The sequence below is a fragment of the Passer montanus genome, unplaced genomic scaffold (assembly GCF_014805655.1).
Source record: "Passer montanus isolate IOZ18808 unplaced genomic scaffold, ASM1480565v1 scaffold9, whole genome shotgun sequence".
In the NCBI taxonomy this organism is placed as follows: Eukaryota; Metazoa; Chordata; class Aves; order Passeriformes; family Passeridae; genus Passer; species Passer montanus.
Genome location: NW_024374367.1, coordinates 16,430,778 through 16,457,647, shown reverse-complemented (window position 1 = coordinate 16,457,647; position 26,870 = coordinate 16,430,778). Strand labels below are relative to the sequence as shown.

The window sequence follows — 26,870 nt, the reverse complement described above, 5'->3', positions numbered from 1 at the left end:
AAACTCCATCTACCCTGGACACATCCTGCTCCAAAGGAAAACCCAAAACGCAGCAGCAAACCCAAGAAAACAGGGAGCAGAAATCAATTTGAACGTGTTATTTTAGACAAATACCATCTGTTGGCAGAATATTCCTGAGCAGCAAACATCACTGAAGAGGTGCTTGGATCCAATTCCAATTCGAATAGTTTATCAAAAAAGGCAGGTACAGCCAGGTCTCTTGCCAGCAGGTTCGACAGTTAATTACTCTCTTCACCAGCTCACTATTCATAACATTTATTTCCAAAATCCCTAACAGAGATGTTTATGGCATGTAAATTGATTAGTCTGAGCCCAAACAGATTCAGGAGGTGTTGAAGTGAGCAGGTTCCACACGAATTGCACAGAGGATTACAGAGTTACTCAGTGTGCTTCTGTTTGTGGGGAAAACGGGATTGCAGGGTGGAATTTCCATCCTGTGCCAGTGACTGTGGTGTCCCTGTCCCTGTCCCTGCTGTCCTGCCAGCCAAGGCTCCCCCTGCTCGGGGGCAGCACTGACCCCCAGCTCACCCCAAACCCTGAGCTACAGGGATGTCCCTGATTCCCTGCAAGACTTCATTTCACACTCTGCTCCCCATGGCAAAGGGCAGCCTCAGCACAAGGCCAACACCTGGAAACAACAATTTCACAGGGAATGTTTCCTTTACCTATTGATTTTGACAGTTCTGGGATACTTGCACAGGGAATGAGATGGGGAAACATAATAAACCTGGGACCTGCTGAGTTAACTGTGCCTGGAGAAAGAGAAGCAATATCACCAAATTTCCCAGGAGAACCTGTGCTTCCTCTAGGAGCCATCCATTTCTTCCTCCTTCAGGCACATCAGCTCCTCCAGGAGAGATGTGTTTGTGTTTGTCTCAGGCACCTCCAAGCACGAGAAGCTGCATTTTTAGGAGGCAGCAATGTATGGAGCTGCTCAGGCAGCTCCTCACATTCCCCCAGTGCCCCTTCTCCAGCAGCCCCAGAGGCTGCCCTACAAACGACACCTCCCGAGCTGGATGGGGCAGAGCAGGGCACAGAGGGGTCGTTCCTCCTCTGAGATCCACAGAGAGGCACAAGGAGCTCCATGGAGGCAGCACCTGTCTCCTGGCCACGCTGCCCCCAGCCACCCTCCCCATTCCCTGCTGCTGGAACCACACAAGGCTCAGGTGCAAAGGAAAACCCAGCCTAACAACTGAAAGGAGCCATTGCAAAGGCAAAGCAGCCAAAAGCTCCACAGCACTCCTCATCCTGCCCAGGGCACACTGGCTCCTCCTCAGCAGCACCTCTGGGTGTGAAACACCAAAGCTCAGCCATCCAAGCAGCTCTGGAGGGCCTGGAGCTGCCCTGGGGCAGGGGTGCAGCCTCCCAGAGCCCCAGGCCTGGCTTAAAGCCCAGCTCCCCGTGCCAGAGCATCTCTGTCCAGCCTGAGTGCATGAGCTGTACCTCTCCTCCCCCTCCCAGGGGCACGGGGCTGAGCTGCAGCAGGGATGCAGCTGGCCAAGCTCTGAGCCTGAAGTCGGGGCAGGAGGATGTGAGCCACAAACCCTGCAGCCCAAACCTGCCTGCCACTGAGGAGGGGCAGAGCTGGCACAGTCCTCAGCAAGGAGAGGGTGGGACCTGGCTTTCCCTGCAGGGTGGGCACTCAGCTCCACACCTTGCTGCAGGGAGAACACAGCACTGCAGTTGGCATGGAATGCTGGCCTTTAAAATCAGACATCTGCTCGTTTCATCCTTGCATGGACTCCTGACACACAGCCAAAACTGGCACTGAACTGTGCTCTGGGTGCTGGGCAAAGCTTGGGCTGGCTGCTGCCAAGCAGGCAAAGGAAAAGGGGTGGTGGCACTGCCCTCACATCAACTGTGATGTCCCAGGTCTGCTGCAGGGAAAAGTCATCAAATGTTTTGTTATCTGACCTGAGATCCAGACAGGTAATTCACAAAGCCAGGTTTATCAGCAATAAGAACACAGAGCAGATTTGAGGAGTCCCAAGGAATTCCTACAGCTCTCCTCAGTCTGTCTGCTAACACAAGAAGAGAGAGAAAACTGAAACAGAAGTTACTCTGCAATCTAACCTGGAAAGATCACGTTCAGCTCTCCAGATCAATCCAGCCCGTGGCCACCATGGCCCACAAAGTACCAGGAATGGGAAATGACCTTTTTTGAAGGCAGCCACAAGAGACTGCACAGCAGCAGCCTGCCAGAGGAACCCAACAGTGAAACATCTCTGCTCCTTCTGGAATGAGGATGACGACAGAGAAGAAAATATCGACTCACCTAGCTGGTCTGCACTGCTGCCCTCCTGTCCCTGGCTCTGCAGGGCCCTTACCTGAGGCTGTGCAGAGCTCTCCCGTTCCCAGGGACACCCAGGAGTGGCCAGGACTGCCCTGGGACACAAAGCACCACGGCAGAGCTGCCCTCCTCCAAGCACCCCACACCCCTCTTGTGATGAATTTGAGAAATAAGAACTGGGGAAACATCCCCTGAAGAGTTATTGCCACAATAATTACTGGAGACAAATCACAGCCTCTGCTAGCTTTCCCTGGGATGTATTTAATGGAATTTATTTTGGTTATTTCCAGGAATCCTTGACTTCTCTAGACTCCACAATTGTCCTTATTATTGTGAGAAATAATCCAATAATACAGAAGGGACTCTCTTAGATACATATTTGTGAGAGAAACTGGGACACTTGAGTGATTAGAAGGGAAGTTAGGGAGGGAATCTCAACTACTGATGTGACCCTGTGGCCATGAGGCTACGAGGGTGAGGAAAGAGGTCTATTTATGGAAACATTTAACACAACAACAGGAATACAAATCAAGCTCCATTAATTTGGCTTTAAATTTTAATGGGTCAGGATGTGCAGTTTACATAAAGAAGGATTTGCTTAATAAAATATTAATATTTTTTGCTAAAAGAACTGTAAATTGCAAGTTAATATAGGTTTCCTTATATAGAACATCAAAATTCGAAAAGCACTGAAAGAGCAAATCAAACACAGAAAATAAAAATGAGCCAAAATTCAAGGAGAGTGAAATACTGTGCGTGATCAGCCTCCAAGGGCGGACCCACATTATTCCCTTGATTTAACAAAACCCATGAGAACATCAAAAATACAAAGTGTGGGGCCTTTGGTTCCATGCCAGGGCATGGCTGTGACCCCTGAGGGCAGCCCAGGGCTTGTGCCCCGGGCACAAAGGGCTTGGGGAGCTCAGGTGTGCCCACAGGGCCAGCCCCCAGTGCAGCGTGTGACAGCAGGGCCAGAGAGACCCCCAGGGGGGCTGGAGCATCCTGGTAAACTGTGGGGTCAGTGTGGGGTCACCCCTGGGTCACCTCCTGGGTCACTGTGGGGTCATCCCATGTCACCGTGGGGTCACTTTCTGTGCCATCTCCTGTGTCACCCCGTGGGTCACTATGGAGTAACCCCTGGGTCACCCTGTGCCACCTCCTGTGTCAGCTCCTGGATCACTGTGAGGTCATTTCTGTGTCACCCCCTGGGTCACTGTGGGGTCACCTCTGGGTCACCCCTGGGTCACTGTAGGGTCTCTGTGGGGTCACCTGTGCCACCTCCTGTGTCACCCTCTGTGTCACCTTCTGGGTCATGTCCTGTGTCACCCCATGGCTCACTATGGGGTCCCCCCTGGGTCACCCTGTGTCACCCCCTGGGTCACCCCCTGTGTCCTGGCTGCCTCTGGGGGGCTGTCAGGGCTGGGCCCTGTCACACAGCCTGTCCTGCCCCCCTTCCAGAGGCAGAGAGGAGCCACACACGCCGATGATTCCCGATGAAATTCCCGATGCCCCTGGGCTGGGAAGGCTGAGGGAGGGAGCAAACCCTGCTTCCACAGACGCCCAGAGCACCTCCATGCCCCTCGGGCCGTGGGGCTGCAGGAAGCCCAGACAAAGGGCACAAAGCAGGGATCCTGGGCCCAGCCAGGGCCAGCCGGGCTCGGGGGGCTCGGGCTGACACCCCCTGAGGTCTCCAGCTCTGCCACCCACCAGTGCTGGGGATTTTTTCTGGGAAGCATCAAAGCGTGTTTGAGCAGCTGCTCCTACGTGCCCGTTTTCCTTTAGGCATCATCCCCGAAAGACCACCTCACCCACACGGATTCAAAGCGCCACTGGAAGAGTGACTCACTCCAAAAACATTTCGTTCCAGCTTCCCAAAGACCAGAAAAACCCAAAAGCCTCTGCAAGCGAAAGCCCAGCGGTTTCAAACTGCACCAAAGCCCAGCTCCATTTCCCCAGCTGGCCAGCAGGCCTGCAGACACGCAGCAGTAATTAATGAAATTTGCATGAGCACCTCGTGTCCCTGTTGGTCTGAGGAGCTCTGGGTGTGGGGAGAAGGCTGCAGGACAGGGAGAGGAGACAAGGGCCAAACCCACACTGGAGCTGTGAGGAAGCAGCAGAGATCCCTGCTGCTGGAGCCCTGAGAGCCCACGGCCAGGGGAGCAGCGTGCAGCCTTGATATTTTATAAAAAATCCTTTGCCAGGATTTTTCCCTCCTGAGGAGCCTCAGGAAAGAAACGTGAACAATAACTCTCTGCTGCTGTGGAATGCAACAGGTGCAGCTGGGATTGGTGCATGCTGGCTGTCTCTAATTAATGGCCAATCACAGATGCAGCTGCATCGGCCTCTGAGAGTCACAAGATTTTGTTATGTATTCTATTCTGGTTCTTTCAAGCCTTCTGATTGATCTTTTCTCTCTGTTCTTTTAGTATCGTTTTAATGTAGTATTTTAATATAGTATATATCATAATAAAATAAAATAAAATAAAATATAATAAAATATAAAATATAAAAATATAAAATCAATATAAAATATAATAAACCAGCCTTCTGACATGGAGTCAAGGCTGGCGTCCCCACGCGTGGGGCGCTCCCAGCACAGGGGGCACTCACGTTGAGCTGCAGGTCGTCTGTCCACTGGCCCACCAGGCGGTAGCCGGGCGTGCTGGTGTTGCTGCTGTGGAACTGGAAGATGTCGTAGCGCCCCGGGGCGTCCCCGTTCTTGTTGAACATCACTGGAGTGCCAGCACTGCCTGGGGGAAGGAAACGAGACAAAATCCAACCACCCAGCACCACATCTTTACCAAATCATCTGAGTTTTCACGCTGGAAACGCCCCAGGCCGAGGCCATCCACCCCACAGCACCCAAAGCAGACCCTCAGGACACTGCCACCAGCCAGCCCGTCAAGATCCATCCCACAGATGGGGATGGAACCCCCCAGCCCCACCATCCCTGCCCTCCTGCTGCCTGGAAACAAACCCAGCCAGCCCTGCCCAGCACCAGGAACACAGGAGGCTTTTCCTGCTGCCTGCAGCCTGCCTCCCACCTCCCTGTCCTCAGGGAGCTCTGCAGTGCAACCACTGCTGGGAATGGCCCTCCAAATGCTGCCTTCCCCCTCCAGAAAACAGCCCAGCTGCTTCCCAGAGATGTGTGTCAGAAGCCAGCCCGGGTCTGCTGAGCCTTGACCAGCATCCAGAAATAGGTACTAAAATAGGAAATAGCACCCAGAAATAGGTGCTAAAACAGGAAATAGCATCCAGAAATAGGTAATAAAATAGGAAATAGCACCCAGAAATAGGTGCTAAAACAGGAAATGGCACCCAGAAATAGGTGCTAAAATAGGAAATAGCACCCAGAAATAGGTGCTAAAATAGGAAACAGCATCCAGAAATGGGTACTAAAACAGGAAATGGCATCCAGAAATAGGTACTGGTGTCCTCCTCCACAATCTTCTCCATTCCTGTTACGAGAGGTGGGAGAGGACAGAGCAGCTTTGGGAAGAACACTCCTTGTGCACTCCTTGTGCACTCCTTGTGCACTCCCTTAGCCAGAAGAACATTCCCTGTGCACTCCCTTAGCCAGGCTCTGTGGCACTCCCACAGCAGCGTCCTGGGAGGTCCCAGAGCAGGACCCCACGCTGAATTCACTTTATTTACCGTGTACTCCAGTGACAAACTGGCAAGTGCAGGGCAGGAGAGCCCCAGCCCTTCCTGCGTGCTGCAAAGCCTGGAGCTGCCCTGAGCCCTGAGCCCCACCTCAGGTGAGCTCTCAGCACGACACCTGCATTTATTTTAATCACCAAGCACTGCTGGGAACCTTCCCAAGAGGAGGACTCAGAGCAGTGCCTCATTTCCTCAGAGCTCCAGGAGCAACCTTCCAGGGTGACATTTATTTCCAGACATATTAAAATAGGTTTCGGGAGGGTAGAGTAATATTGTGTCAAGATTGAAGATTATGACAATCCTCCAGCATATCTATATTCAAAGCTTCCTCCTCCTGCGTAACTTTTTTTCCCTAAAGCAATGAAAAATCTCTCCTGTTGTAGCACTGAACTTTAAGATTATCGGTTTCTTCATGATTCCCATTCTTCATTGAATTCCAGGGAGTGAAAAAAAGATTTGAAGGAGTGAATTAGCATAGTCTCCATTCCAGCCCTGGTAAATTGTTTCCTGTCTCTCCTACAATCCTCTGAGATCAGATACAAATTCAGTTCAAAGGCTGGTACAGAAATCTCCCACTGAAATCTCTCCTCGCTGGATCCAGGCAGATATTTAATTGTCATTACAGATTCATGCAGCCAGAATACATTGGAGTGGAAACACTTAGACTCAATCAGAAGCAATGGCTGTAATTCCCTGGCTCCTCAGGAAAGGCAGCAAAGTGCTGAATGGGATTTGGCTGATCACGACTCTCAGGGCTGCTTAGGGTGGGTTAGGCTCAGCTTTGTCACAGCTGACAGGAAAGGGACACCTGGAACGGCAGGAGCTCAGGTGAGCTCCCAAAATGCAAGAGGCACACACAGCAAGGTCCAGGGCTGCTGCTCAGGAGCCAGCAGGAGGATGGACACCACTGCCACGGGCACCCCAAAGCCAGTGCTGGGACAAACCCTTGGGGGACACAGCCAAGAACTCACTGCAGCCACCCCCAGGGGAGCAGCACCCCAAACCCCCAGCACAGCCACTGAGAGGGACCGGGGATGCCCCTGGCTCCAGCAGGGCTGCACAGCACTGTGGGGTCCCTGCAGAGACCCCAAGGCACAGCCCCAGCAGAGACCCCAAGGCATAGCCCCAGCAGGGCAGCACAGCCCCAGCAGAGACCCCCAAGCACAGCCCCGTGGGGTCCCTGCAGGGACCCCCAAGCACAGCCCCAGCCCTGGACGGGGCAGGCCCGAGCTAACACTGCCTGCAGGGTCTGTGTGAAGTGGCCCAGCCAGTTGGGGAGGGTTGGGGTCCATGGAGCTGGCAGAGGGAAGCTCTGCTGACCCGGGGCAGGGGCAGGCAGAAGTGTCCCTCTCCTGCCTTTGAAGCTGCAGTAGTTGGGCTCCAGCCAAGGCTCTGCTCAGCAGGGCCAGCCCTCCTTAACCCTGGGTGAGGCTCTGGAGCCCTCTCGGTGCCACCTGTCTGCAGGGTCTGTCAGTCCTGGTTTGCATCACTGCAGCGTTCCAGCCTCAGCTCAGGCTCCTTTCACGGAATAATGAAATTAATAAAAAGTGATGGATGAAAACCTCAGTGCAGGCGTTTCAGAAATAACCCTTGATCTTCCAATCATTAAAACGTGTCGTTATTGCACTGGGTCCTGATCAGTGAGGATTTATTTTCTTTCTGTTAAGATTTCCCAGATTTCGCTGAGCCCACTAAGCAGTTCAGAACCTGTGTCAGTCTCCAGGCTGCAGCTTCTTGCTCATGCAGAGCTGTGACAATTTAATTCAGTTCCCGACAAAGGAGCTGCCTCTCCCCACACAGACACGGGGCACTTGACACCTGCAGGAAGCCCTCAAACCCAGACACAACCTGACTGAATTTGCAGGGTTTCGATCTCTTAATCACTGCAAGATGAGGAATGAATTATGGAGAGGAGGACAGGAGTCACACAGGTGTCACCAGCCAGGCTGTTTGGTACCCAGGGCACGTTCATGGCACTTTGGGCACCCGAGGGGCTCCCACAAACAGCATCTCCAGCTTTTCACTGCCAAAACACAGCTGCGCTTCAAAACTTCCAGAATTTCACTGCGTGAGCACTTCAGGTTTAAAGTCTTCCGTATTTTGGGCCTTTTGTCCTCCAGGACACAAACACAAAATGAGCTCCTCACTCAGATCCAGCCTCTCCATCACAGCCTGGCTGCACTGATGGCAGCACCTCTGCAAGGAGGGCAAGGCCCCAAAGCAGGGCCAGCAGGGTGGTCCCAGCTCAGGCAGGGTGGTCCCAGCTCAGGCAGGGTGGTCCCAGCTCAGGGCAGGGTGGTCCCAGCTCGGGGCAGGGTGGTCCCAGCTCACAGCAGGATGGTCCCAGCTCAGGCAGGATGGTCCCAGCTCACACCAGGGTGGTCCCAGCTCACAGCAGGATGGTCCCAGCTCACAGAAGGGTGGTCCCAGCTCACACCAGGGTGGTCCCAGCTCAGGGCAAGGTGGTCCCAGCTCAGGCAGGGTGGTCCCAGCTCGGGGCAGGGTGGTCCCAGCTCACAGCAGGGTGGTCCCAGCTGCCCAGGGCCGAGTGAGCTGCTCCCCAGCAGGACGATGCCCAGCTCCGGGGCTGGGGACACAGAGCAGCAGCAGAGCAGGCCGTGCTGTTCCTGTCACACACAGCTGCACCAGACCCCACCGCCCCACCCTGGCACCCAGGAAAATCCCCTGGAGCCCCGGGAGCAGGGACCTGCACCCAGAGCACCCCTGGCCAGCCCCATGGGGGGTCAGCAGGTGACCGAGGGGGGACAGTAAGTGTCAGGGATGTCAGTAGGTGATGGGGATGTCAGTGCGTCACAGGGGGGTCAGTAGGTGACAAGGGGGGACAGAAGGTGACCATGGGGTCAGTAGATGACCGAGGTGTGTCAGTAGGTGACAGGGGGTGTCAGTAGATGACAGGACTATGGGGTCAGCAGGTGACCAAGGGGGGACAGTAGGTGACAGGGGTGCCAGTAGGTGACGGGGATGTCAGTGGGTCACAGGGGGATCCGTAGATGACAAGGGGGGACAGTAGGTGACAAAGGGATGCCAGTAGGTCACAAGGGGTATCAGTAGGTGACTGAGGGATGTCAGTAGATGACAAAGAGGGGATCACTAGGTGACCAAGGGGGCTGTCAGTAGATGACCGGGAGGGATCAGTAGGTGACAGGGGGTGTCAGTAGGGACAGGGGGGTCGGCAGGGCACGGGGCCGAGTCTCACCGTTGAAGTTGACGCTGCGGATGTACTTGAGCAGCCGCTTGCCCCCCGCGTGCTCCATCTCGGGGCACAGCCCGGCGCTGTCGGCGCACAGGTCGCGGTTCATGTGGTGCAGGGCGTGGGCCATGGCGTACACGGCATCGATCACGAACTGCACCTTCCCCTCCTGCTCGTAGTGCGAGTCCTTCCCGATGCGCTCCTGCCCTGCGGGGACACACGCGACACTCAGGGACAGCCCGGCAGCAGCGGAGCCTGCCGGAGGGGCCGCGCCTTCAGCCGGGTCCGCGGAACGCTCCGAGCCGCAAAGTTACTCATTAGAACGGGACCGAACGCTGTCACTGCTACGGCATCACCGGCTCTTCTCGCCGTAAGCCGGGAAACAAATCCTGCCCGACCACCGCGGGGAGTGCCGAGCCCGCGGGGAGCTCCCGGAGCTGGGCACGGGGCACGGATCGCTCCCGGAGCTGGGCACGGGGAGCTCCCGGAGCTGGGCATGGATTGCTCCCGGAGCTGGGCATGGATCGCTCCCGGAGCTGGGCACGGGGCACGGATCGCTCCCGGAGCTGGGCACGGGGCACTCCCGGAGCTGGGCACGGGGCACTCCCGGAGCTGGGCACGGATCGTTCCAGGAGCTGGGCACGGATCGCTCTTGGCACGAATCGCTCCCAGAGCCGGCTCTGGGCACAGGAGCCTTCAAAGCAAAGACACAGCTGGTACTAAAGCCGGGTGTTTGTTCTGCTGCAAATCCCGGTCTCTAATTAAAAGTCAAAGCCAGATCAAGGGAAGGAAGAGTCACTTCAGAGAAGCCTCCGAAGGGGGTGCGGAGAGCTGAGCAACGCGCCGGCAATTAACGGGTAATTAACGGGCAATTAACGGCACCTCGGGATGCTCCTGCCACTGTCAGCCCCGCTCCCCAGCCCCGCAGAGGTCCTGCGAAGCCCAGGAGTGCCTGGAAAATGCTGCAGCAGGAGGGAGCGATTGGAATCCCCGAGCTGATCCCTGGGAAGGGCCCCGGAGCCCACCCAGGGCACGGGGCCAGCACCTGGGGAGGGGGCTGCAGGTGGAGACCCCGGCAGGCACAGAGCTCTGGGAGGGATGGGAGAGTGAATCCAAACATCTGAAATTGCACACTCCTGCCCTAACCCCGCTCTGGCCACCTGGTCACCGGGACAGGTCAGGGGGCTCGGCAATGAGGCAGCAAAACAAGCAGGATTTCCAGAGCCTGGAGTGAGGCACTGCAGGCTGAGAATCAGGAATCTGGTTTATTCCTTTCCCCTGAAACTGCCCACTAACTCCTCGGCAGTGCCCAAGGCCAGGCTGGAGCAGCCTGGGACAGTGGGAGGTGTCCCTGCCATGGCAGGGTGGCACTGGGTGGGCTCCAAGGTCCCTTCCAACCCAACCATTCCAGGATTCCATGAGCATTGAGGCACCCCCCAGTTTTACATCTCAGCTCCTCTGGAAGCCCTGAAATCCTGCAAACAAGTGAGCAGAGAAAGTGAGTTTCCTCTGGTGAAGTTGCAGGCAGGATCCTTTTCATTATTCACTCCCTCATTGATTACAGAACTTATCAGGATTTCAAGCCCTGACAAGGAAAATGCTTTTAAGTGGTTTCAGCTCTGTAACCAAATGAGCAATGCAGCAGGAATGGATGCCAGGGGAGGGGGTCTGGGATTGAAATGCTGCACACAAACACTGATAAGCCACAGCAGGTTCCAGAAGCAGGGCTGGGCACACGCACAGCAGGAGGAAAACCTGCAGCAGTGAAGAGATCTGGGAGAGCAACCCAAGCAAAACGCACCTGGAAAACCTGAGAGCAATGTAACAGCGTCCAAACACAAAAATAGTAAAGGTTTTCAAATGTCAGTAGAATTTCCAAGAGCAAGGATGCTTCCCTGTGCTGGAACAGCCACTCAGCTGGGTGTTAAACATCAGCTGTGCACAGAAAATCCAGATGTGGAGCCAAACTGCTCACCCCAAACACGTCTCAGTTTATACACTGGGAGTGTGCTGTCCTTCACCAAAGCACAGGCTGAGTTACCTCCTAAAGAGAGTCCACTGCAATTAGAATTTGAGCCCAAATCTGAAGCAGCAAAGAACCTGCAGAGCAAATGTTATGATTATGAAATGTTATGAAATGTTGTGGGCCAAATATTCTTCAGACTTCAAAGAAAACAGCAAATATCCAAATTAATAGGCCTGGCTGAACAGTGCTCCCTCCAGTTTGTGTCACCCTCCTGCTGCTGCACTGAGCAGCAAATCAGGCCCAAAGTCCATTTTCAGGCAGGAATAAACCAAAGGTGACTGGCACAATTTTAATTCCAACTTCAACATTATTGTGGGGAACATTTCCCCCTCTGAGGCTGGGCTGCAGAAGTCAGGCAGAACATTTTACCACAGGCTCCAGGAACAGCTCCTGTATAATGGGAGTATAGAAATTCAATTATTAATTACTCTGCAGGAGAAGGAAGCTCCCAAAAGGCACCGAGCTCCTCCAGATGAAAGCAGCAGGAGCAGCGCTGTGGGTGCCTCTGGGGAAGGGGCAGGAGAGAACCCCCAGCCCAGACCTCGGGACATCCTGGGGGTCCCAGGGAGGGAAGGCTGCACAACCAACCTAAAAACGGGGGCAGCAAGAAACCATGAGCCCCTCTGTGCTGTCAGAGCAAAACCAGGGAAAGCAAAACAAACCCCATCTGCACCATTTCCGATCATCTTTGAACTGCACCATTTCTGATCATTGAGAACTGCACCATTTCTGCTCCTCTTTGGAACTGCACCATTTCTGCTCCTCTTTGAGAACTGCACCACTGCTCCTCTTTGGAACTGCACCATTTCTGATCATTGAGAACTGCACCATTTCTGTTTCTCTGAGAACTGCACCATTTCAGTTCCTGTTTGAGAACTGCACCATTTCTGTTTCTCTGAGAACTGCACCATTTCAGTTCCTGTTTGAGAACTGCACCACTTCTGCTCTTCTTTGGGACTGCATCATTCCTGCTCCTTTTTGAGAAGAAGGTGCTTTTTCTTGTTTGGTTTTTTTTTTTTTTTTTTTTTTTTTTTTTCAGCGTGGGGATCTGCAGGAGCCACACAGCCCCATGATTTGCTCCAGCAGTGAAGCAGCTGGCACCTGGGGCACTCGAACACAACGTGACTTCAGGAGAACACACTTCTGTGCCCCGGCTCTGCAACGAGCACCTCGGGGTGTCAGGAGGAGGATAAACACAAAAGCAGTTTATTGACAGGAGCATTTCTTGCCTCCAAAGGATCTATTTGAAGGTGATGCCAAGCAGTTTAACCCCCCCTCCTACTCGAGGCTCAAGTGCTCATCATCCTGGTTCCTGAGAGACGCAGCAGCCGGGCCGGCTCCAGGCACATCCTCACAGGAGAGCGACTGCAACAAAGGCAGGGAAAAAAGCTCCAAACCCAGAGTGCGGAGAACAGAGAGGAAGAATCCCACTTGTTCCATCCCTTTCAGATGCCAGCAGTGAGATGCAGGTTGGAGAGCTGCTGCTCTCCCTCCTTCATCTCAGCGCAGGCGGCGTTAGCCACGGAGAGGAGAGGAGAGGAGAGGAGAGACGTGCCTGTTCCCAGCGCCTCTCCTTCAGCTCATCCCTCTGCACTCATTGTTATCAGCACACAACAGAGGGGACGTGTGAGGAGGAATAAATAGTATCTCTAGGACAATTTTTATGGCATATAATTCACACAGACAGACATCAAAATCCCACTCCATCGGTGCTCGCGCGAGATGAGTTCAGAGACTGCTTCAGTTCCTGAAGAATTAAACACATTTTCAAAGGGTCTCACACAATAGTGCTGCTGAGAGCCTGGTGATACTCATCATTAACAAGAGATTTAATTTAAAGATTGCGGAATGCTCACGGTATCAAACACACAGCTCTTCTTTGCACAAGGTGGGATTGGCAGCTGGGGAAGGGCTGGCAGGAAGGTCTCAGTGTTCATCCAGCCCCAGCACCATGGCACAGCCCTGCCTGGGGACAGGGACAGCCCACGGGGCACCTCACAGACACATCCCTGCACACAGGGCTCTGCAAACCCTCCCTGAGAGCACAGGCCCTGCACACACAGCCCCCGAGGGCTCGGGGGGCTTCCCCATACAAACTCTTCATGTGAAAACAGCCGAGAAGCAGGGCTCGAGAGCCACCCACAACATGCCAGGGTAAATGTTGTCATGTGGAGGAGCAGAGGGTGACAAGGAGGCCTCTGAGCAGTGAAATCCCTGCACTGTCACCTGACAAAGCCCTCCAGGAGCCAGTACCAGCTCTGCAGGGACAGAATCCCCCAGCCCAGCCTCAGCCAGCAGATCTCCTTAGACACAAAAGCCTTTATCCCAGCACCACCCTGCAATCCCGTGGCACTTCCCGGGGAAAGCTTTTACATTTCTCTGCTCATCAGAGAGCATTGGATAATGCTCCAACCCAAACCCTCCACACTGCTCTGGGCCAGGATGTGTGCCCAGGGCCAGGATGTGTGCCCAGCAGTGCTGAGCTGCTCCCTGGCACCCAAACTTGGGGAAAGCAGATGAGCTTTTACATTTCTGTGCTCACCACAAAGCATTGGATAATGCTCCAACCCAAAGCCCCCACACTGCTCAGGGCCAGGATGTGTGCCCAGGGCCAGGATGTGTGCCCAGCAGTGCTGAGCTGCTCTCTCCACATTCCTCAGGGCCAGGATGTGTGCCCAGGGCCAGGATGTGTGCCCAGCAGTGCTGAGCTGCTCCCTGGCACCCAAACTCCCCCCACACTCCTCTGGGTGTGAGTTTTCATCAATTCTCAGTCAAAGTAAACCAAATCCTCCCATGAACTGGTTCCCCTGATGACAACTGAAGGCAATCCTGCCCCAGGACCCCCTCCAGCTGCTGCTGGGACATCTGGAGGGGCTGGGGGGAAGGCTGGGGTGGCCACCAGTGACACACATTGTGCCCATTCCTTCTCCAGGCTCTTCTAATCATGGAATCCTGGAATGGGTTGGGTTGGAAGGGTCAGGATGATCCAGTGCCACCCTGCCATGGCAGGGACACCTCCCACTGTCCCAGGGTGCTCAGAGTCACACCCAGCCTGGCCTTGGGCACTGCCAGGGATCCAGGGGCAGCCCCAGCTGCTCTGGGCACCTGTGCCAGGGCTGCCCACCCTGCCAGGGAACAATTCCTTCCTGAACTGTTCCATCCTCCACATAAAACAAACCAACACCTCCAGCCGCCCTTCCCTCAAACAAAAGCACCCCTGGTCCCCCATTCTGGAGCAGAGGAGGGAAGGATGAGCTCAGTCATTACCTGTGCACTTCCTGTCCGTGTCCTCCTTCTTGGAGCCCGTGATGGTCAGCTTGCAGTTGAAGTTCTCCTCCCAGTACTCTGCAAACCACACGTTCCTCCTGTTGTTCTCCAGGGTGCGGGAGGTGAAATAGGTGTCAAAGCCTGCAGGAGGAGAGGGCAGGCCTGAGTCCTGGCCGCTGTGCACGGGGAGCTGCAGCCTGGCACAGACACTGCCCCGTGCCCCCTCAGTGCCCAGCACACGGCTCTGTCCCTGCCAGGTCACTGTGGGAACGGAGACAATCGTGTTTCCTCAGCAGCTGCACCCTGCAGGAAAATGACCCCAAGTGCCAGGTACAGAACTGGGCAAGACAAATGCACAGCAGGTCAATATTGAAAGAAGTTATAGGGGAAAAGCCTGGATTAGAGAGGTACCAGGTAGGAGTGAAATAAATGACACACTGCAGCTGATATTGGGCTGAGCTCGTCACTGATTTTGTTCCTGCCCAGACTCCCAGGGGAGGCATGTCCATCTCAGCAGGTGCCACAGCAGCCCTGTGCACACAGAGCCCCGGGGAGCAGCAGCCCCCTCCACAGCATCCCCTCCCCTGTCCCACTGCCCTCCGGGCGTTCCCAGCTCTGCAGAGCACAGACACAGCACTGCAGTGTGTGCTCACACCAGCCTTCTGTCCTCCTCGTGTCCCTCCGCCTGTGCAGCTGCCAGCAGCTGTGCCCACTCACCCGCTCAGGCAGAGCAGTGGCACAGCCACGAGCTCCTGGCACAGAGCAGGGCAGCTTTGTGCTCTGGAGTGCCAGGAACGGGCGATGCTGCTCACCCCGCAGCCCTGGCACAGCCTGGCACCCCAAACCCTGCAGCCCTGGCACCCCAAACCCTGCTGTTCTTCCCCAGCCCTGGCACCCCAAACCCTGCAGCCCTGGCACCCCAAACCCTGCTGTTCCCAAGGCCTCCACAGCCAGCTTCCACTGCCACCGCAGGGGTCTGCAGGCAGGAGGGGCTGCAGAAACACCTTCCATGGAAAGGGGAACGTGCCTGGCCCTGCAGCCAAGGATTTCCCTGCTGCAGTAGGGGAGAGCCAGGCAGGCTGGCACAGCCAGGACGGAGCAGAGGCTGAGGAAAACCATCTGGCACGGTGAAATTAGCACGACAACCCTTCCACCAGGGATAAAAATAGCACCAAGGCAGCTGTTTTCAAACTGGAAAGGAGCTGGGAATGGGGTCAGGCCCTGCTCTCCCTGCTCTGTGTGCCAGTGACCCAGCTCTAACCTGTCCCAGGCTGCCTGCTGCTCTCCACACACCCCAGCTCCGAAGGCACAGCCCGCACCATCTCCAAAGACCCACAAAAACATCAGCACAGCCCACACCATGTCCAAAGACCCACAAAAACATCAGCACCGAGGCCTCCCAGCAACAGCCTGACAGCTAATTCACATTTCAGCTCAGCTCACCAGCAAACGAGGCAGTTTATCAAACCAGAAGTGGGTCCCCGTCCCAGGAGAGGCAGCAGGAGGGTGCCAAGCCCAGAGCTCAGCCCCAGCCTGCAGGACTGCAAGCAGCCCATGGAAGATGCAAGAAAAGCACAAAGAGGGCTGGGAGAAACCCCCAGGGCTGGGCTGCAGCCCTGCGAGTCCCTGGGGGCACTCTGTGAGCTCCACTGGCTTCCCAGCCCTTCTCTGGGGCTGCAGCTTGACACGAAACCTGCCCAGAACGGAATGGATCCAAGTGCAGGAAAGAGAGATCCTGGGCTGGCAGAGCCCCCATCTCCTGCTCTGTTTGTCCTCAGGGACGTCACCTGGGCCGGCCACAGACTGAGTAAATAATTGCTTAAAACTCCTGGGACGCCTGTTGTAACTAATTAGTGATTTAGGAACATTTGTGTGCAGTCTCTGGAAGGGCCAGTACCATTTCTCTACCCAAACTCTTCTGTAATTCTGTGCTCAGCATTTATAGGATTAAATTTCCCAAGGAAAATATTCAGAAAGCAGCCGGGTTTTAGTGACACACAACTGAAACTTTTCCCTGTAACGCTGTGCATTTTGGTGTCCCTCCAAATTAAAAGAGCATTTCAAAGGGGATAGCCAGCCCTGAGATCTACAACATCTCTGTGGCTGGGACAGAGCACCAATAAACCCTCCCACGTGCCAAGCTCACTGACCTCTGGGGAAAGTGCTCTATAACTTAATAATGTAAAATCAATGAGTCTTGATAAAACTGTAATAGAATTCCATATGAATTACTCTGAACCTTTACAGATTTAATAACAAATAATAACATTCCCATTGATTGGTTTAATGATCCCTCTGCATTCACAGGCAGGAATATGGATCCCTATTAAAAAGGGAACATTTGTTACCATTCTTTCCCATTGACTGGGACAAGTGGGTGGGTGACAGGGCTGGACAAAGCCCTGCTCAGTCCCTGCTCAGCCCTGTGCACACCCCTCCTGCAGGGCAGCTCCTGGGAATGCTGCTCCTGGGGGAAAGGTCCTGGAGAGCCCTACAGAGCACCCCTGGACACTGCCCTTCCCAGGCTGGAACGGGAGTGTGGGATGGATGGATGGATGATGGATGGATGGATGGATGGACACTGCCCTTCCCAGGCTGGAACGGGAGTGTGGGATGGATGGATGGATGATGGATGGATGGATGGATGGACACTGCCCTTCCCAGGCTGGAACAGGAGTGTGGGATGGATGGATGATGGATGGATGGATGGATGGATGGATGGATGGATGGACACTGCCCTTCCCAAGCTGGAACAGGAGTGTGGGATGGATGGATGGATGGATGGATGGATGGATGGATGGATGGATGATGGATGGATGGATGGATGGATGGATGGATGGATGGACACTGCCCTTCCAGGCTGGCACAGGAGTGTGGGGTGGTTTGAGCTGTTAGGACCCTAAATCCCACCCAGTGCCACCCCTGCCACGGCAGGGACACCTCCCACTGTCCCAGGCCGCTCCAGCCCTGTCCAGCCTGGCCTGGGACACCACCAGGGATTATTTTACCCCACAGGGCTGTCCTGCAGGTCCATCTGTGCCAGTGCAAATCTCAAACACTTCCCTCGTTTCAGACCCTTTTTTGGAATGAGCCTGAGCCATAAACCCCCAGGTGAACAAGGCAAACGTTCCAACCACACACCTGGGCCTGTGCTTGGCCTTTCTGAGCTGGAAACACGCAGCCAGCTCACACACACAGGGCTGAGCTGACACTGCTGGGCTCTGGGGATTCCATGACCCAGCAAAAAACGCTGGATGCTTCAATGCAGAAGCAGGAAAAATCACTTCTCACCCTGCTCGTGACCAAGCACTGCACTGGTGTGACAAGATTTAGTGATTCCCCAACATTCTCCATATTTCATACTTTAGCAAATTACTTTTTCAGCAAATACCTCTAAGAGATATAAATAGTTCTTTTATGAGATTTTCCAAATTACAATGAATCTCTTATTACTTCAAATCACTGTGATTTGATTAAATCATTATTTTTACACATAGAAAGAAGATACTACCTAAAGGGTTCATTTGTTTTCCACCACGGGATAAATACGGACGCGAACTCCATTTGATGAGGGAGAGGAAGAAAAGGGGGAGCTGGAGGGGGGAAAGGGACAGGATCCCAAACCCGGGGCAGGATCAGGGACAGGCACAGCAGCACCAGCAATGCTCACAGAGCCTCTCCACTGCCAGGCAGGAGATGAACCCTGCTGAGCCCAGCCCACAGCCCCAGGAGGGAGCTGGGAGTGCCCCCTGCCTCTGCCCCCTGGGATCCCACCAGGAGTGAGGGGCACAGCAGGGACAGGGACAGGGAGCCTGGCAGCAGGGTTTGTCACCAGGGACAGGGACAGGGAGCCTGGCAGCAGGGTTTGTCACCAGGGACAGGGACAGGGAGCCTGGCAGCAGGGTTTGTCACCAGGGACAGGGACAGGGAGCCTGGCAGCAGGGTTTGTCACCAGGGATCAGCAGCACACCAGGGACAGGGATGGGCTGCAGGAAAAGGCATGGCCAGCCTGGAAAAGCAGATTTTCCCCTGTGAAATCAAGGTGAAGCCGGGCATCCAGGGCTGGGCTGGCACCAGCAGCGGGCAAGGGAAGCTCCCAGCACCCCCAGCAAGAGCAGCAGGGCTGGCTGGGAGTCCCAGGTGCCACCAGCACCAGCACAGCACGAGTTCAGAGGGACTTGTGTCACCTCTGCGTGGCCACTGCACCAGCACACGTGCAAACCAGCCCCTCCATGTGTCACAAGGGACTTAGGGGCTCAGGGCTTATTTAATAAGGAAAATCATTACGCCTAATTAAACCACAAAATGACTGACCCAGTGCATTTGCCATGTGCCTTGAGTGCTCCCCTTGTCAGCCAGGTGAGAGCAAACCCAGCATATTGACCCAGGTTCACTGGAGCAGGGATGTGACCAGTTTGTGATATTTTTACTCTTCTGTTTAGTCCCAAGGATGTCCACACCACTGACAGCCAGTTATTTACCCACACAGTAAATCATCACCTGCTATAATTATTGATGCCAAATGAGCTGAAAGCAGCTACTCAAACACTTTTCCAATTTTCCTAGCATTTAACCCAAAGCAGTTTCATTTACTGGCATTAAATCTGGGATAAAAGCATTAGGTGGGGAATGACAGCATCAATTTTAGGACTGCAAGTCTCTCTGCAGATTTTATGCTGCTGCCCAGCCACACACTATGAAATGGTGGTAGGACAGTCTGCAGATATTTTTTTGACCTTTTTGCTCGGTAAAAAGGCCATAAAATAAATGATTTCATTAACTTCCATCATGCCACGAAAGTGCTTTGCAGCTGTTTTCTTTTTCAATAATTGCTGATTATAACTGTGCAAAAAGGGGTCTTTAGGTGGTGGCACATTTGACTTTTTAGATCCATGACATCAATCACGCACAGAGGGAATTCCACTCAGGGCAGAGCTGGGATTTTGGGCTGTTCTCTTGGGGAAACAGGTAGATATTGGCTGAGTGTCCTCGTTATCATGGTTTAAATGGCACAGCTGCAGGGGGACCCTCAGCCAGGGCTGGGTGGGGCAGCCCTGGCAGGAAAGGTTCATTCGCAGTGAATGAATTATTATTCATTATTCCACATCCCACAGCACCCCTCACCCCGTGTGCAGCACAAGGCCTGGCTTTGTCTCTCTTTGTCCATTTCCTGTGGCCCAGCTCAGCTGGGGCTCCCCTCTGAGCGGGGCTGGGCACAGCCTGGGCACAGCCTGGGCACAGCCTGGGTCTCACCTCTCACGCCTGGCTTTGTCTCTCTTTGTCCATTTCCTGTGGCCCAGCTCAGCTGGGGCTCCCCTCTCAGCGGGGCTGGGCACAGCCTGGGCACAGCCTGGGCACAGCCCCAGCTGGCTCTGCTCCTGGGCAGCCTCCTGGTCAGAGCCCAGAGGACAGCCCCAAACCCAGAGCTGCCACATGCTCGGAGAGCTCCAGGCCCCCAAACCACCCAGATCCTGCATTTCCAGCCCAGGGGACCTCCCAGGCTGGCACAGGTGTGAAATCACCTGGGCTGGCTGCACAGCTCTGCTGGACACTCCAGCTCTCCCTGCAAGGGCTCCTGCTGCAGGAATGAACAAGGAATGAACAGTGCCTGGGAAATGCAGGAATGAACAAGGAATGAACAAGGAATGAACAAGGAATGAACAGGTCCTGGGAAACGCAGGAATGAGCAAGGAATGAACAGCTCCTGGGAAATGCAGGAATGATCAACTCCTGAGAGCTGCAGGAATGAACAAGGAATGAACAGTGCCTGGGAAATGCAGGAATGAACAAGGAATGAACAAGGAATGAACAGCTCCTGGGAACATCAGCAAGGAATGAACAGCTCCTGGGAACATCAGGAATGAACAGTTCCTGGCTCCTGGGAAATGCAGGAAAGAACAGTTCCTGGGAGCTGCAGGAATGAACAAGGAATGAACAGCTCCTGGGAACATCAGGAATGAACAGTTCCTGGGAGCTGCAGGAATGAACAAGGAATGAACAGCTCCTGGGAACATCAGGAATGAACAGTTCCTGGGAGCTGCAGGAATGAACAATTCCTGAGAACATCAGGAATGAACAGTGCCTGGGAACATCAGGAATGAACAGCTCCTGGGAGCTGCAGGAATGAACCATGAATGAACAGTGCCTGGGAAATGCAGGAATGAACAAGAAATGAACAATTCCTGGGAGCTGCAGGAATGAACAATGAATGAACAGTCCTGGGAAATGCAGGAATGAACAAGGAATGAACAGTCCTGGGAAATGCAGGAATAGCTGCAGGAATGAACCATGAATGAACAGTGCCTGGGAAATGCAGGAATGAACAAGAAATGAACAATTCCTGGGAGCTGCAGGAATGAACAATTCCTGAGAACATCAGGAATGAACAGCTCCTGGGAGCTGCAGGGAGCAGAGTGCCAGCCAAGGGACAGTCACTGCCCAGCCCAGAGCAGGGGCTGCCTGCTGCATCCAGGGGCACCCCAGCCACGCCAGGCAGCTCTAGCAACACCTCCTGCAGCAGAATCCTGCCAGGAATGCTCCCTTTCCTGCTGCCCACTTACTGGAAATGGGCAATTTGTTTTGCCAGGACCTTTATCCGTGAATAAATCCTTTTCCTCACAGCTGAAAATGAGCTGAAAGCTGTTTAGCAAATAACAGAGCAGCTGGGGCTGCCCTGGATCCCTGGCAGTGCCAAGGCCAGGCTGGGCACTGGGGCTGGAGCACCTGGCACAGTGGGAGGTGTCCCTGCATGGCAGGGTGGCACTGGCTGGGATTTAGGATCCCTCCCAAGCCACTGGATGTTTCTTCCCACCAGTTTCCCAAGTTGCAGCTCCCCAGTCTTTTAGCAGAAGCTGCTCCACAGATGGCCTGTTCCATTTTAATAATGCAGAGCAGCAGAAGCTGACATGCAGGAGGTCAAAACGCAGAACATGAGAGTGCTTTTCCCCCTGCTCAGCAGCCACTGACAAAACACTCGAGCCTCTCCTTAAAAGCAGTTAAACTCCAGTCACTCACTGCATAATTTAAATCAGGGTGAAAATACAGAAATCCCTCTCTGCTGGGATGCAGAGACTGCAGCAACTCCTGGAGACACTCAACAGGTTAAAACTGTAATAAAGGATTGTAATAAAACGAAAATGCAAGGGGCTGCTCTGCCCAGCCTGGCTGCACTGAGCCCTTCAGAGTTAAAATTAAAACAAAGAGTTATAACAGAATGAAAATGCAAGGGGCTGCACTGAGTCCTTCCCACCCAGAGCTGGATTCCTCCTGTCCCTGTCCCCATCCCTGTCCCTGTCCCTGTCCCTGTCCCTGTCCCTGTCCCTGTCCCTGTCCCTGTCCCTGTGCCTGTGCCTCACTGCAGTGTTTCCATGTCAACAGCAGCAAGTGCAGAGTGCCCCTGCACAGAGCACCCCAGCACCTCAAGGACCTGCACAGAGCACCCCAGCACCCCAAGGACCTGCACAGAACACCCAGAGCACCCCCGGGCCCTGCACAGAGCACCCAGAGCACCCCAAGGACCTGCACAGAAACCACAGAGCACCCCAAGGACCCTGCACAGAACACCCAGAGCACCCCAAGGACCTGCACAGAACACCCAGAGCACCCCAAGGACCTGCACAGAACACCCCAGCACCCCAAGGACCCTGCACAGAACACCCAGAGCACCCCAAGGACCTGCACAGAACACCCCCAGCACCCCAAGGACCTGCACAGAATAACTTGTGTTGCATTCTTTCATAGAGGAGAATAAATGTAATAGACTGTTGGTGTGTGCAGTGTCATTGGAGAGCTGGCACTGCCACCCTGCAATCCACCGTGACCTTTGGAAATCTATAAACGTTAGAGTCAGAATTCAAGTTCCCATTTTTACCTCGGGAAAGCTGTGTGTGTGCCGTGTTGTTCGTGTCCCACAGCAGCAGCCGTGGATCTCCAGGAGGATCAGCAGCCAGCAGCTGCTGAGGGAGGCTGAGCCCGAGCTGCCCTGGCACAGCCACCAGTGCCAAGGTGCTGGGGACATCCTGGGGCTGCCTGAACCAAAGGAAACTTTTAAATGGATCTCGACTTGCAAGATAATTTGTATTCCCCTCTTTTCATACCAACACATTAACCAGATACATTATTTCCATAATGAGGAGATGAACATCTGTGTGGCTTCCCAAAATTTCAAGTGGCAATACTCGAGACAAGTATTCCCTCTTTGGGACTGACACATCAGCATTTCAAATAACTGCCACAACTAAAAATACCACTGAAATTCCAAGGAGGTCAAAGACAGTTCAGGTGTGGTTTGGATTTCAGGTTTTTTAGGTAAAGCAAACCAATTTGATTCCACAAAATTAAATCACTGCAGCGTTGGACTAAATCATTTGTACTTGGGCCTGGGGAGTGAGGTGCCCATGCCAGCCTTGCCAGGAGGGGGAAAGACAAACACCTGAAGCAGGGTGTGTCGCCAAAAACTCCTGAAGCAGGGTGTGTCACCAAAAACTCCTGAAGCAGGGTGTGCCACTGCAAGCTGCTGTGACAGAGCCCAAAGCTCTGGGCCAGGCCCCCATGGCAGCAGAGCAGCCCCAGCTCTGGTGGCTTCACCTCCTCATGGCTTTGGGACAACAAACCTGCCCAAAGCCCCCAAAAAACCGACTGATCCCATTAGATCTGGAATATTCTGCTTTGGGAATTCATGCTCTGGGAAGCAGTAATTAAACAGAGAAGCAGAAAACCAAAGGTGCAAAGCAGGAGAAGGATTCCTGCTTCACATCTGGACTCCATCCTCTGACTTGCCAAGGGGCTGAGGGCTGCTGGGCACAGGTGGGCACTGTGGGCACCCAGAGGGAAGAACGTGGAGAGGGAATCAGCAGTGCAAGCCTGCAGGGAGCTCGGGGAGGTGGCACTGTGGGGACCAGCCCAGGGTCACCCCCTGCCCAGCCACAGAGGAGCTGGGGCTGTACCTGAGCCATGCGGGCACTATGAGCACTGTGGCAGCACAACACGGGCTCTAATTAGGCCTCATCATTATTCACAGGCATTGGCACCATCCTCCTTCCAGCAGCAACGATCAGTCTGAGGCCCCTGGGTCGCTTCCTTCCCAGCAGCTCTGGCAGAACTGCCTTGGGAAGGTGGCACACACCAGGAGCAGCCCCTGCTGAGCTTCAGGGAGCTGGGAGTGCCCTCCCAGAGGGGTTCCTTGGCCCTTTCCTGCTGCACTGTTCCATAGGCATGGCTGGAACCCCCAGCTCACCTGGCCCTCCTCTGCCAAGCCCCTGGTGAGATGAATCAGCTCATCCCTCGTGTGTGGCAGCAGGAGAGGCTCAGGGGCAAGAGCTGAGAGCATGAGGCTCCACCAGGGCCGTGCCAGCACAAACAAGGGCATTCCCTACCCATGGACAGTGCCATGGCATGGAAACACAGCTCTGCTGCCAGGCCCTGTCCTGCCCTGCACGGGGCAGGGTGTCCCTGGCAGCGCCCTTGCATCTGCTGGGGACACAGGGCTGTGCTTGGGGAGCCATGGATCTGGATCTGCTGGGGACACAGGGCTGTGCTTCAGCCCCAGCCTCTCCAAGCCTCTCACGCTCCCTTACCTGGCTGGGCTGGCACTGTGTTCCCACCTTGCCAAGGAGTGATTCCTCTTTCGTGTGCACTTCTCTGGCTCACTGTCTACTGCAATTATGCAAATAAAATGCAACCTCATCCTTTCAGCATAATTACATCAAACACAATCAGGCTATATTAAGACTGACTTAAGATGAATGAATTCAGTTCATCTAATGATTTCCTAAATCCCCCCCATGGGACTGTGGCAAAGAAAATTCTGTCCCAAGAGTGGCATCAAGTACCACGACAAATAACCGTGGATCTGGGGCCTGATCCTACAAAAAGCCAAACACTTGAGACCCCCCCAGGAGTCACAGGCTGCTGGGATCTCCCCACTGCCAGGGAAAGGAACATCAGCTGGTACCTGTGTGCAGAGCTGTCAAACCCCAGCACACCTGCACCTCACACCTGCACTTTGAACTGAAGTCACCGCTGGGGATGAAGAATAATTTGAAAAATGCATTTTTTTTCTGTCCAGCAAGGTTTCTTAGGAACCTCCTTCCAACATATCCCAAATACCACTGCAGACAGCGATAAAAGGAAAGGGGGAAAGAGAAGGGATGCTTTTGAGGAGTAAAACAAGGGCAAGCCCCTCATTCTGACTCCAACACAGAGTTCAGGACTAACACAGAGCTCTCAGGGGGTGCAGAGGGAATTGAGCTGTGCCCTGCCCTGGGTGCTGCAGGGGAAGGAGCTGGGCTCTGCTCAGGGCTCTGAGCTCAGCCTGCTCCTGCAGCCTGCAGGGAACACCTTCAGGAAGGGAAATAAAGCACCTGAAGGTGCTTTATTTTTTATTCTGTGCCCTCACCAAAAGCAGTGCATTGCGGAACTTTAGAGGTTCATTTGTGCATGATGAAAGAATGACATTAAAATGTCCAATTCCTTTCTCTCTTCTCATGGCCAAACAACAGAATTCAACAATTCAAAGGACAGGAAGGAAACCAGAACAACCTCCACAGCCTGGGCAGGAGGGAGGCAGCAATCCAGAGGGCTCAGGGCCTCCCTGGGCATGCAAACACCAAAGCCTGGGGCTCCTGACCCATCCACTGCCTGCTCTCCTGGGGCAAGGGACAGAAACGGGATCAGCCTGGAAGGGAATGTGGGAGCTGAACTGCTCCAGCAGCCTGGGATGAGCCCTGCTCCCTGAACCCCCCAGCCCGTGCCAGCAGGAGCAGGGGGCACATCCAGGTGGCATCTGGGGACAGCTGGACGGGGCTGGGAAGGGCAGGAGCCAGCCTGAGCCCCTGCAGGGGCCAGGGAGCAGCAGAGCCCTCTGCTCTGCTCAGGGACCCTCACCCTGCCCCCACAGCTCCCCCCTGCCCGAGACCCTTCCTCCCCTGCAAGGAGCACACAGACCCCAAGCGTGTGTCTCTCCTGGAGGACACCTCAGGCACAGGGATTTGCAGGCAAGATGTGATTCAGGCACCACAGGAATCCCCCAGCCCGTGTGGCCACGAGTGCAAAAGGCACCCAGGCTACGCCAGGCACTTCTCCACTGAACGAGGAGAGACTTGCAGGCTCAATAAACACATTTTTTTTGCAGATACACCAAATATACTGATATTTATACCTCTACCTTAACTGACTTTCTACACCTGAAGTCTCCCACTCTGCCATCCTCACTCACTGCGTCCAAAACCCCCTCGTGCCTCCCGTGAGGGGTTTAATGTGGAACATAAAAGGAAAATATTTTAAAACAAACAAACGCGGGAAGTTTTTGTTTCTGTGTACTGTTGACAGAATTTTTGTTTGCGTGTCAGAAACCCTCAGGGATGAATACAGACAGTGTGAAAAGCTTATTAAAATATCCTGCTTTTCAGAAACAAACCACTTCATTGTCTGTCAACTTTCTGTATTTACGGAGAAATAACATCCAAGAGTGCCTCGGGGGGCTAGAAATGTAAAAGAATGAAGCAGATGATCTACCTGAGAGGAATAACTGATGAGCAGGGAGTGCAGGCACAGGAAAAATGCAAATATTTGGTTTTCCAGGGAGTGAAGGGAGCAGAACCCATTTTAAAGTGGGCAGCGTGTTTGAGGACTGGGCCACCACAGGAGTTGGGTTTCTCTGCTCAGTGCCTCCCCTGGAAACAACTTTTCCTCCCTGTCCCAGAGAGCACAGAGTCTGAGCAACCTCGCTGGTGCCCAGAGGGGGATGCTGAAGCACCTTTACCCACAGCAGGATCAACAAACTGGGGTGAGATCAGACAAGAAACACTTGAGAGCACAAAGGAAAGCTGAGGAACAAAGGGGTTCAGCAAAACGAGCTTCCCTAAATTTGCCATGCACACACATCTGCACAGGTGTGGGTATTTCTGAAGCACACAAGCAATATGGACACACAGAGGGCTTGATCTGAAATAAAGCTGAGTTTAAATGGAAACCACTGACGGAAAAAGGAAGTTTTAGTCCTTCAGTAGAAAACTTCTGCCCTGTTTCAGAGAGGGACCCGCACTGCCCGAGAGGCACTGTGGGCACCCGGGAGGTTTTGGGTTTTCCTCCCGGGGACAGAGCCCTGTCACACCCCCACGCTCTGAGACCAGGGCTGTGACAAGCAGCTGCTGGCAGCTCCTCAGCTGGGAAACAGCCTCGAGTTCCCAGCTGAGAATTCGGGGAGACGTCAGGAGCCGTGTTCCAGGTGCTGACAGCGTGTGTGCCACAGGCCACCCGAGCCGGGAGGGCAGCACAGCAGGGACAGCAGGGACAGCAGGGGCAGGAGGGACAGCAGGGACAGGAAGGGACAGGAGGGACAGCAGGGAGAGGAAGAGGCAGGAAGGGACAGCAGGGACAGCAGGGACAGGCAGGGA

The 26,870-nt window shown here is 54.2% G+C and overlaps 1 protein-coding gene across 7 annotated transcripts in view; it reads right to left on the bottom strand.

The window, feature by feature from the left end:
- GRM7 (glutamate metabotropic receptor 7) overlaps positions 1-26,870 on the bottom strand; it is a 191,813-nt gene that overhangs the window by 54,586 nt on the left and 110,357 nt on the right. For 4 of the 7 annotated variants that reach the window (XM_039734249.1, XM_039734246.1, XM_039734253.1 and 1 more), the window contains exons 5-7: positions 14,476-14,616; positions 9,189-9,389; positions 4,922-5,061 (exon numbers count right to left, since the gene is read on the bottom strand). In XM_039734249.1, coding sequence (XP_039590183.1) covers positions 4,922-5,061; positions 9,189-9,389; positions 14,476-14,616 — 482 coding nt within the window. The remainder of the gene's footprint in view (positions 1-4,921; positions 5,062-9,188; positions 9,390-14,475; positions 14,617-26,870) is intronic. The other 3 variants (XM_039734250.1, XM_039734251.1, XM_039734252.1) reach the window with 1 other exon arrangement.